The following is a 10,641-nucleotide window of genomic DNA, read 5'->3' on the forward strand; positions in this document are numbered from 1 at the left end:
CTAAACCCTACACCATTCATGTACCACGCCGTCCTACTCAGATCATTATTCATTCAATGCTATAAATTACCATCAAAACACTGCATGTGCATACCTACCCGGGTTTGTATTGCATCTGGTATCCTAGTAGATACGACAAGGTAAATCACAAGTATTAATTAGCTGCTATATCAAGTGATAATCGCATAGGATAGTTTAGACTAGTCACAATGAGAAGTATCATATAGTAGTATCAGCATGTGATACCAGCGTATGATATTATCTTCATAATGCATAGTATCATGTAGTACTAGTATCATATGTTACATGTATTTAATGATTTGTAGAATCTCAATGCAAAAATGTGTACAAGATTTGTGTGGCATTAATTTGTTTAGCTTTACGTGCTATAATACGATATCTAACTATGATAGTACTACATTATCATCTTTTTCATCATTAATTGATGTAACACATCAGTTATGATACTCTGTAGTTTTAACACAGACGATGTGAGCCTCTCGCGTAGACGGGTCCCAAAAGTCCGCGTCTTACTTCTGAGTGGCTAATTCCCCTCGTTTTGCCTCGGCGTTTTCCCATGATCCTGGAACTGCTCCCAGTCAGCGATCATCTCCAACCGGCGTCTCCTGCCAAGCTTTGTCTCCTGCTTCTTTGCAACTCTCTCTCTCTCAAATCACCTTTGTTTTTTTGAACTGACTCTCAAATCACCTTGAAAGCCCCTTCTCGGTCCTGCTCCTGCACAGGTTCGTAAAGTTTTTTGTGAAAATCGTCAAGTCTTCCTGCTCAAAAAACATCTCCGGCGTGCTGAATTTTCTCCGTCGTTTATGTGGTTGTTGCGCCCAACGAGATCTCGAAGATTCCACCTTCCATTGAATTTGCAGGGGCTAGAAAATGGGAACGAAATTGCAGATCGTTGCAGTGCTGGGTGTGGCCTGCGCTGTCGCTGCCACTGCCGCCGACAGGGGGCTGTCGTTCACCGGTACCGTGCCGCTGCAGGACGAAGCGAGCTACCTGCTGCGCGAAGTGGCCAACTCCGTGCGGCAGAGTGGCGGAACCACTTACCACCACGTGTGGCCGGTAATAACAGAAAGCTTTCTTCTGTGTTAATTTCGAGATGTGTTTGCCAAGTTTGTAAGTTCAATCAACCACCAAATTAACTTGCTTAGCGTTAGCTAGTTAAAATTGAGTTGACTTTCATGGTTGCCACCCATTGTACACTTCTTTCTGGACGCAAGAATCGCTGTCAATTTGGGTGCCATGTAATTTGGCAAGTTTCATCGTGTCTTTGTATGTAGCCCATGAAATTTGGATGGGAAATTGTGTTGGGGTCATTCATCGGATTCTTTGGAGCAGCGCTCGGTAGCATTGGGGGACTAGGTGGGGGTGGGATCTTCGTGCCGATGCTCATCTTGATCATTGGCTTTGATCCCAAGTCTTCCGCGGCCATGTCAAAATGTAAGGATTCAGTTCATTCTCGTTACCAAACTTTTCTCTTCTGAACTATGTAATGTAAAAATAGGCAGTCTTGAAGTACATCATGCAATTCAAATGTATTCCCTTGATTGAACATGGATTTTCTCTGAACATGTACCATAATACAAAAGGTTAGAATAGAAGAAGAGAAAAAGAAAAAAAACACCACAAAAGAATGTATAGTTTCAAGATTTGCTAGGTACATAATAGTTCTCAGAAAAATTGAGATAGTGTACTCTGCCACAGGTATGATCATGGGGACTGCTGTGTCAACTGTGTACTGTAACCTCAAGGTGAAACACCCAACTTTTGACATGCCAGTCATAGACTATGATCTGGCACTTCTCATACAGCCCATGCTCATGTTGGGGGTCAGCATTGGGGTTATTTGCAACGTGGTATTCCCTGACTGGCTTGTCACGGTCCTCTTGATCATTCTCTGCATAGGTGCTCAGACTTTATCCTCAAACTCCGGCAACCATTTATCCTAGCTTTGCCTGCAGCTGACTTCAGAATGCTTTTCCGAATCAAATTCCAGTTACTTCAACTAAAGCTTTTCTGAAGGGTGTTGAAACATGGAAGAAAGAAACAATAATCAAAAGGGTAATTTTGTTTTTCGAGGTACCTTTATTCTTTGCAACTTTATGCGAGACACGACATTAGGGATTCAGATAAGCCTTTCAATTTCAGGAGGAAGCAAAACAATCAGAGCAAACCTGTAAGTGACTAATGAACTCAACTGTTCATCATTTATAAATGGGGAAAACTGTTGCTTACATTGCCTGGAGGATCTGATGCCGCATCCATCTGCAGGTGAAGAAGAACAAGAGTACATGGCACTGTCTGCAGGACCTGATGCCGCATCGCAGACGGAAACACTCCCAGTGCAAGATCATTATCGAAACAATGAAACGCCGTCAGCTGAAGCGGTGAAATAATAACAGATGAACATTATATTTCCAGGCCTTGGAATAAATCATCTGAAGTACTCATAAGAATGGTGCTCGTTTTATGCTGCAGGTATCCATTTGGAAGAACGTTTACTGGAAGGAGGTTGGCCTTCTTGCCTTTGTATGGGTAGCATTCCTTGCGCTTCAGGTCACAAAGGTGCGAGACACAACTGCGTTTTGAAACTGTAAATGAACTCCAGAATAATTATCTAGTAGTTTTAGTTTGCAATTGCCAGTAGTTATATTAATATGGCCAATTTCCATTCACCTTGCCATTATTTCAAAAAACTAATCAACCCGTTTACAAAATCAAGGTCGCACTTGTCTATTCAGCTTCCCCATGTCCTATGTTATCCATTATTATAGTATTGGATAAGTTAACTCATGTTCCATAGGAAAATACTGCAAAGAGAAAACTACTACAGGCAACTCATTTTCCAAAGAAAGATATTGTATATGAAATTACATCCCAATAAATAGTAATATTGACATTAGCATATTGCTTATGAATTATTTCATGTTTGCAGAACTACATGGCAACTTGCTCTATGTGGTACTGGGTTTTGAACTTACTTCAGGTACCTTTCGGGCTTTCTTCATGTCGATATTCATCCATAGTGCATACAAAATGGATCTTTGTTTGAGAATTTAAGATGGTTGCAAGACTTAAGGAAATATAGATTCCATTGACTATCTGGATTGACTACATATTATTTCTATAGTTTAACTACTCCCCAAGACTCCAAGGTTTTAAATATTGTTCTTCTTTTTCTTCAGTTTCTTCCTATTAAGATTTTGGTGGCAACGAAAAAAATGTCACCATATATTATCATCCAAATCGATATAGCACTTATTGGTATCATAGTAACACAGTTTTCTTACGTGTTGAATATATGCGAAGATCCCGGTGTCAGTCGGGGTGGCCATGTATGAAGCGGTATGTTTGGTACAGGGGAAGAGGATGATATCATCGAATACGAATGAGCAAACCAGCCTGAAAGCTCGTCAGCTACTGGTATACTGCTTCCTGGGTGTCACTGCTGGTGTTGTAGCCGGTATGCTTGGAGTCGGCGGGGGCGCCATCATGGGGCCTCTCTTCTTGGAGCTTGGTGTCCCTCCGCAAGTAAAATCTTTTTTTGTTCATGTCAAGAACCTCATGTTTCCATCATGGTTTTATCGTCAGTTCAGCAATCATTTGATGGTATTCTAATTTACTAGTCATACATTCATTGGATTTTTTTGCCTGTTTGCATTACTTTAAACTACCGCAGGTCTCAAGTGCTACGGCCACCTTTGCAATGATGTTCTCATCTTCCATGTCCGTCGTCGAATACTTCCTCCTGAACCGGTTCCCTGTACCATATGGTGCCGTCTCTTTTTTGCTCTGGTCCTCCCAAGTTTATCTTGGTACTTATTATGTATTCTCTGAAATTTGGGCAGCTCTCTTCTTCACTACACTGGCATTTTTTGCTGCGATTGTCGGCCAACGCGTTGCAAGGAAGCTGATCGGTCTGTTAGGACGGGCGTCACTTATCATCTTCATATTGTCCTTCACGATCTTCATCAGCGCGCTTTCTCTAGGTACAGGTTTCCCTCCCCTCGGTCAACGACCATCTGCTCATATGGTTTCAAACCCAACACAAGAAGCTCTGAAATCTGCAGGCGGAGTCGGCATCTCCAACGCGATTCACAAAATCGTGCAGCACGAGTACATGGGATTCGACAACATCTGCAAATATGATGCGTAGGACGTTGTACCCTGAAGGCATGTAAGAGCAGCGTGATGCCTTGCAGATGTCAAAGTTGAACCGGATGGCTACGAGATCAGAGTTTCAGCCAGTAGCAGCGAAAGTAATCGATGATTAAATGTCATGCACTTGCACGTGGATATTCAAGTAATATCTTTCTTGAGAGGTTTATGCAACTTCCGAATTCTCATAAATTTATATATTGCTTTTCTCTTGATTACTCATGTTACTTTGTGCCTATTTTGTATGGAAATAGTCAAGCTTAGGGTTGCAAGCGGCGCGCCCACGAAGTCCCTCGCAAAGAGCACGATTAGAGCAAATCAGGTTACACACATAGTCAGATTTAAAGGAGAGCTAGTGCAATTTTCTGTCCCGCAACCCGCCCAGCTTGCAGCCCTATGCACTAGCCAACGTAACTAAAAGTTCGAAAGAGGGCTAATATAATCCACTCGCAAAGTATATTTGCTACACACATGAGTAGCTAGTATGTGTCCATCGCCGTTCTATTCGGACCTAGATTCACGCTACTGTGGTTGGATGTTTGACCGTTACCCACGCCCAATTCACGTGGGCCTGAATTGTCATAGGGCAAATCATGAAGCTCCCAAGTAAACAGGGGCAAAAGATCGATTGCAAACTAAATAGCTGAAACTCAAAACTGATCTCGGGTGCATATGCACCCGGTATGTACAAAACATATTTTAAGAAGTTACAAAATTTAGGAAAAAAAAATCGCATATAGAGGGACATGTTTGTGCATGTAAAGTTCTTCTGGTCCCAAGTGGGGCAAAAAAATCGCAGAAACACCCTGTCCACTAAATAGGGGCAAATCATAAAGGTCCCAAGTGGGGCAAAAAGAAATCCCGCCCATGCGCAGCGGGTTTCTTTTGGTCCATTTATACACTTTAACAGAAATAACATAGGAACTAAGAGTAACAATGATTTCAAACATCACAGCAAATACAAATCAGATATTACAGGTGCCCAAACCTATCATCCTTTCCTTGGTACAGTTATTGCCAAGTACTTGTGTAATTATATAGTGCCTATTCAAACATAAATATATACATTGTCCAAAGATATCCGCAAGCAAGCTGACACTACTACAAAAACACCAATATAGGCGAAAATAACTCACCTTATGAAGCCACACACACTCAAAGATAACTACATCTTATCAGCATGGACATGCCACATTCCGATTGCGGTAGTTATTTCTTATCAGCTTGGACCTGCCACATTCCGACTGAGGTAGTTAGTTTTCTTCAGATGCAAGCACCATAGAATTAAACGCACTTCTTTATGATCTCAATTTACAGAAATCAGAGCTTCTTTGGGAGATTATATGTTTTCTTGAGGAATTTTGAGGCAGCCTCATCATTCCGGTAGCACAAAACTCTCAGGATAGTGTTGGGGTTGTTTGCACTCCACTGGGTGGGCACGGGAGGTATCGGAAACCTAGATTTGGTTGGAGATCCAGAGCATTCGGAAATTGTTTGCTTGAAACGCTGAATGAGGGATTCCGTGTCTGTTCGGAGGAGTGGCAGAATGTTCTTCGCCTCCAATGAAGCCTTGTCAACCAATTCATAGGGCAGGCCATCACCATTTGCTAAATACAATCCTCTGAGGGCTCTGAAATCATTCTCTATGGTTAGAGAGTCTTGGAGGGTGAAAGCACGTGTTGGTCCACCAGCAAGAAGCACCAACAAGAATCCATCAAAGGAAGCTTTCATCAACACAGTCATGAGACGGTCCCGTACCCCATTATACATTATGCCAGATATCACCCCAAGGATAGAGTGAAGCTCTCTCAACAAAGGCTCAACCCTGTTTGATGCAGTACCACCAACATACAGCGTGTCCAAAAGAACATGGCTCAAATAACTGAACACCACATTATATGCCGTTGTGTCACACAACTGACGGATGCCGTCTTGGCAACTTGTCTGGGATAGCTCAAAGTTGATGTTCATTCCATCAGTGATACCATCCTGAGCTAATTCACTGTTTCGCAAGTATTTTGTCCCCTTCTTCTTCAGGTTCTCCACCTCAGTTCGGATATAGTGGAGCGTATTTATTTGTACACAGAGTTTAGGAAGATCTAATGAACACGCACCGTTTCCATTGGACGATCCAACTTGTGAGCCACGCTTCATAATAACATGGGGCTTTTCCTTTTTCTTGAACAATTTGGGTCCAACATCGCATCTCGTTAAATGAGGTAGTTGTGGAATAGGAGTACTCCGGGTCTCTGTGAGCCAAAATTAAATGAATTCAGCATGGCTAAGTATTGTATGAAAAGTAAAATATCTTAATGTTCATACGTACCACAGTAAGATTTTGCTTTTGATACATAATGCTGTATAATTCTATCGAGCCCAGCTGCTAGATCAGGAAACAGAGTAGAGTGCGTTGGTATGGGCAACTGAAAAAATGCTTCTAAAACTTCATTAATTATCTTTAACATCTCCACAGAAGAAGGAGCAAAACTCGGTCTGTTAGCTTGTGGATTCCAAGTCTGCATACAGATTGACAAAATTAGTGGAATGCTCGATTAGTTGCTCTACATTGATATCAGAAAACACAACATATCACAAAATACTGTGATAGAGTGCTTGGCATTCAATGATATCCACTTTAAACATATGGTTGAGAATGGCTGAATGCATAAATAGTTAATCACTCAAGTCAGATATTAGCAGTTCCCCAAGGAAAATGCACCTTCGACTGTCCATACAACAATAGTAGTTTCTAAGGTGCACCAGCCAGCTAAAGAAATAGAGTAACCTTATTTTGCGCGGGTAGAAATAGAGTAATCTGATGTCAGGCTAACCACAAATTAAGTTATAGAAGCCTACAAAGATTATTATTAACAGTTGATGAAAGGATATATCACTTAAAATCCATGGAGAACACAATGAAAATCTAAAGTAACTCAACTCGCAAGATTACTGTTATACATATGGTATGCGAAATGAGTAGGATCACCTCCTGCTGCAAACTTTGGTCAACCCATCCTTTAAGTCTGTCCACTCGTTCTTTCACCCAAGCTTTTACCAGATTAGCAATTGCATTTTCAGCTTCATACGGCGGCATCTGTCTAATCAATGACTTGCCTCCGTCATCACTATTCACAGAATCTTCAACAACAATATTAACCAGATTCTTCTCTAACTTATCAGCGGCGTTAAGCACTTCAGCAGTGTCTGGTGTGAGCTTTGTAATCCCAACTATAAATTGCTTCAGCTCATTACCAAAGCAAGAATGAAGGGTTGCAACTGCAACACCTGAAGCAAACGGGTGCCATTCTGTCAGTATTTGACTATACATATTTCTATCCTTGGTAGCAAGGTCATTAATATCCTTTGCGAGGATCGAAAGAACTGGCACATGATTCCTTGATGATCGCTTTGAGACTGCCTCCTCCATTCTCTGAACAAACCAAGAGAACGTCAGAATCAATATACATCACTGACATTGTCAAATGTTATTATTAAGATCTAGCACTTTGCAACATTTCCTAAAACAAGAAATAACCAAAATCACTTGTAATGACAGTGATCCGCAATGTTTAATGTCCAATTTTGTAGCACAGTTAAAAAACATTATCTGACACTCTTGGTGAGATAAAAAAAAAGATGACAGTAAAAGGGCCCAAGCAGAACGAGTTCACAATATAAACTTACTTGAGCAAAAGCAGCACAGACTGATGACCGTATATAGGCTTCTATCCTGCCGCGCACTACATCAGTCTCTTCTTTCCTTGTAATGTGGTATTCTTGAGATATATCTTCAACCAGAATCTTCGCAGCTGAGACTCCTATTGAGACAATGCCTGGCATGGAATCAATATTGCTACTATTGAAATATTCATGGTAAGCTAGCAACCTTTTGTCTGTCCAGCCCATTATCGAACTTAAAGTGGAGCTCAATATTTCACAGTAATCTGGATCTTTTGTGGTTTTTGCATCTTTTGCAACTTCACTTAACTGATTCTCTGCAGCAGAAAGTAACTCGATATCTACTTGGTCTGACATGGCAAAATGGTTGAACAACGCCCAGGTAAAGTAGAGGTTGTGAAGCATCTGATTAATCCCAAGAATGACCCAAGTCTTCTTCAACAACCCCATCACTTCATCAATCTCAGCAACCAAAGTACCATTCTCACTATCAAAGCAAGCTTCTACCAATATTTGATAGATATGGAGATTAAGTGGAAAGCCATCTGCCCAGTGGCATTCATCAGAACCTCCACCGAGGGACCTAGCAGCAAGGGACTTGACAGCACTGCATAGTTCCTGCACCGATTCAGAGTCCTTCCCAGTTTCAAGTGACCCATCATAGGCTTTATGTATTATCCGCCGCAATCTCTGTGCATAAATGTCTGATTTGCTTAACGGGACAAGCGGGTGAACCAACAAACCAGCCTCAAGAAGCTTCAAGTTCCTAAGCTGCCAGGCCACATACTCATGTGGATGAGGGAAATCTGATGCTTTAAACTGTTGCAGGAACTCTAGCGGCAAAATCATTGATTCTGCACGTCTGCCTAGCTGTTCGAAGAAGAAAAAAGTGCAATTGATCTTGACGTTAAAACTCTTTTTGTACATGATTATTTTTTTCTAAAGTAGTGCATGAATAAGTTCAGAGCATAACTGATGCCTCATGGTGACTCAACTATACAAGTTATGCTAGTATTAGAGCTTGACAAGTTCAGAACAAACAAAAAAAAAAAAGATGGCGCACCAAACAATTCAGCACATTATTTCCCAGTTTACTCATAAAAGGCTGGTGGTCACCACATTTCAGTTGCGATATTAACCATAGAATAACTCAAGGAGACTAAATACGGAGTACCATATATGAGATCACCAAACTGAGACACGCCACTGGCCACCCAATGTTTGCCGACACTAGTCTACGAATCACACACCAGTAAGGGAGTAAGTGGAATGTGGAACCCAGACCGAGATCTCGTACAAGTGTGCAGCCCACCGACAGTGCAGCAACCACCGAAAAAATAATCGAAAACAAGTAAAGTGAAGCTACATTTCAAAAAAAGCGAGATGAGAATGGGACCTGTCCGGCGGCGATGCGGAGAAGCCCACGGCGAATTCTCGCGTCGTCCTGCTCCGTGACCCGCAACTTAACGCGCACCAGCTCAACCACCGTCGCTGGTCTCCGCGACGCCTCCCTCGTGACTTTGGACGCCGTCGAGGACCTGGGCCCCAGCGCCTTGTTCACCTTGGTGGCCGCCGTCGACGTTAGCGAGCGCTGCAGGGAGGACGAGGAGGAGGAGGTCGAGGTGGATGTGGAGGAGGTGGAACGGGTGGCGGCGGAAGCAGACTGAGGGATGTAAGTGAGGGGCTTGCCGCCGGTGGCGCGGGAGGCGGCGGCGAGGACCTCGTAGGCGGTGGTGCGGAGGTCGGAGGCGGAAAGCGGCACGCCGAGGTCGGAGAACGGGGCCGCGAGTGGCATCGCAGAGGAGGAGGCTGTGGTGGCAGCGTCGGCGGTTTGGAGGTCGCTGGAGAGGTAGGAGGTTGGGGAGGCGGAGTTGCAGCGGGAGTCGGGGAGGAGGCGCGCAATGCAGCCCATGCTTCTGGCTTTGTTTTTTTTTTTTTTTTTTCTGTTTATATCAGAGGCTCAGCTCACAGCTGTGTTATTAAGGGTAGGTTGTTTGCGTGAAGCGCCTCGTCTGCCAACAGACCAGCATATAACCCACAACCATAATGGTACGTGATAAGTGACGGGGCACCATTTTCTCCAAATAAAAGAAAATTAATTATTCCAATTCCTCAGGTTTGTTTGGAAGAAGGTAAGGATCCTAGTTCTTCGAGAGGCTATGTAGCGGGCGACCATGAGCATGATCACTTTTCGATGAATCCATATGCAAATGGATTTGTTGGTTGAATCATCTCCGGTTTAGGATATCAACCCCTGATGTGTTCGAAGGTCATCCTGTATTCAAGAACATGAGGTGGGTGCCATGAGGGACAAGCTTAACGAGATAATCAAAACGAGGAAGGAGATAACCGAGAAGGTTCTTCAAGCTAGGCTAAATCTTGCTAAAAGTAATAGTAAGATAAGAAGACGACATGCACGGAAGATTATGGCAATTAAGATGAGGTTAAACTGTAGATGCACAAAACTCGTATGGAATCAATTGAGGCGCGCAAGATTGCCTTCAAAGAGACATTGTTGAAGCAAGATGTCAACAAGATGAAGCAACATGCTCACAAGAATGTACTTGAGACTCGAGAAAAGTAGGTGTATAATGAGGGTGTGAGTGAGATAGATGAGAAGGAAGCCCCTTTTGGGGCTTAAAGGAGTGTACCACCCTCTAGTGGTTATGTGTGTCCATCACGGGACCAATATGATGAATTTTATGCATGATTTTGGATGGTTTCTTTTTCTTGTGTGTACTTATAGATGATGGTAATTGCTCTGATGAACATTTTTGATAATCGGACTTT

The 10,641-nt window shown here is 42.7% G+C and overlaps 2 protein-coding genes across 4 annotated transcripts; one reads left to right on the top strand and one right to left on the bottom strand.

Moving 5' to 3' along the window:
- Positions 1 to 521: 521 nt before the first annotated feature.
- On the top strand, positions 522 to 4,338 carry LOC124682816 (sulfite exporter TauE/SafE family protein 3-like). Of its 3 annotated transcripts, none has more exons than XM_047217425.1 (13): positions 522 to 743; positions 882 to 1,077; positions 1,296 to 1,455; positions 1,720 to 1,920; positions 2,012 to 2,076; positions 2,164 to 2,191; positions 2,287 to 2,402; positions 2,494 to 2,580; positions 2,951 to 3,001; positions 3,325 to 3,624; positions 3,695 to 3,788; positions 3,864 to 4,004; positions 4,086 to 4,338. In XM_047217425.1, the coding sequence occupies exons 2-13, from the start codon at positions 892 to 894 to the stop codon at positions 4,169 to 4,171; spliced, it is 1,515 nt and encodes a 504-aa protein (XP_047073381.1). In that variant the 5' UTR covers positions 522 to 743; positions 882 to 891; the 3' UTR covers positions 4,172 to 4,338. The 3 variants fall into 3 exon arrangements, with proteins under 3 accessions (XP_047073381.1, XP_047073383.1, XP_047073382.1); XM_047217427.1 differs by having other exon boundaries at positions 3,325 to 3,546; XM_047217426.1 differs by having other exon boundaries at positions 522 to 1,077.
- An 877-nt stretch (positions 4,339 to 5,215) lies between these two features.
- Positions 5,216 to 9,763, bottom strand: LOC124682817 (protein unc-13 homolog). Its single transcript, XM_047217428.1, has 5 exons — positions 9,248 to 9,763; positions 7,858 to 8,721; positions 7,160 to 7,603; positions 6,500 to 6,689; positions 5,216 to 6,422 (listed from the first exon to the last, which is right to left on the bottom strand). The coding sequence occupies exons 1-5, from the start codon at positions 9,761 to 9,763 to the stop codon at positions 5,494 to 5,496; spliced, it is 2,943 nt and encodes a 980-aa protein (XP_047073384.1). The 3' UTR covers positions 5,216 to 5,493.
- Positions 9,764 to 10,641: the final 878 nt, after the last annotated feature.

This window comes from Lolium rigidum, chromosome 1, assembly GCF_022539505.1.
Source record: "Lolium rigidum isolate FL_2022 chromosome 1, APGP_CSIRO_Lrig_0.1, whole genome shotgun sequence".
Taxonomy (NCBI): Eukaryota; Viridiplantae; Streptophyta; class Magnoliopsida; order Poales; family Poaceae; genus Lolium; species Lolium rigidum.

What these genes read in the sequence shown, in the direction of transcription:
- LOC124682816 (XM_047217426.1), top strand. Translation starts at nt 892, where the DNA reads ATGGGAACGAAATTGCAGATCGTTGCAGTGCTGGGTGTGGCCTGCGCT. An exon ending in AAGAAACAATAATCAAAAGG is followed by an intron (nt 2,077 to 2,163) that starts GTAATTTTGTTT and finishes TTTCAATTTCAG; the next exon opens with GAGGAAGCAAAACAATCAGA. An exon ending in CCGGTTCCCTGTACCATATG is followed by an intron (nt 3,789 to 3,863) that starts GTGCCGTCTCTT and finishes AAATTTGGGCAG; the next exon opens with CTCTCTTCTTCACTACACTG.
- LOC124682817 (XM_047217428.1), bottom strand. Translation starts at nt 9,763, where the DNA reads ATGGGCTGCATTGCGCGCCTCCTCCCCGACTCCCGCTGCAACTCCGCC. An exon ending in TCCGCATCGCCGCCGGACAG is followed by an intron (nt 8,722 to 9,247) that starts GTCCCATTCTCA and finishes TTCTTCGAACAG; the next exon opens with CTAGGCAGACGTGCAGAATC. An exon ending in TCTGTGCTGCTTTTGCTCAA is followed by an intron (nt 7,604 to 7,857) that starts GTAAGTTTATAT and finishes TGGTTTGTTCAG; the next exon opens with AGAATGGAGGAGGCAGTCTC.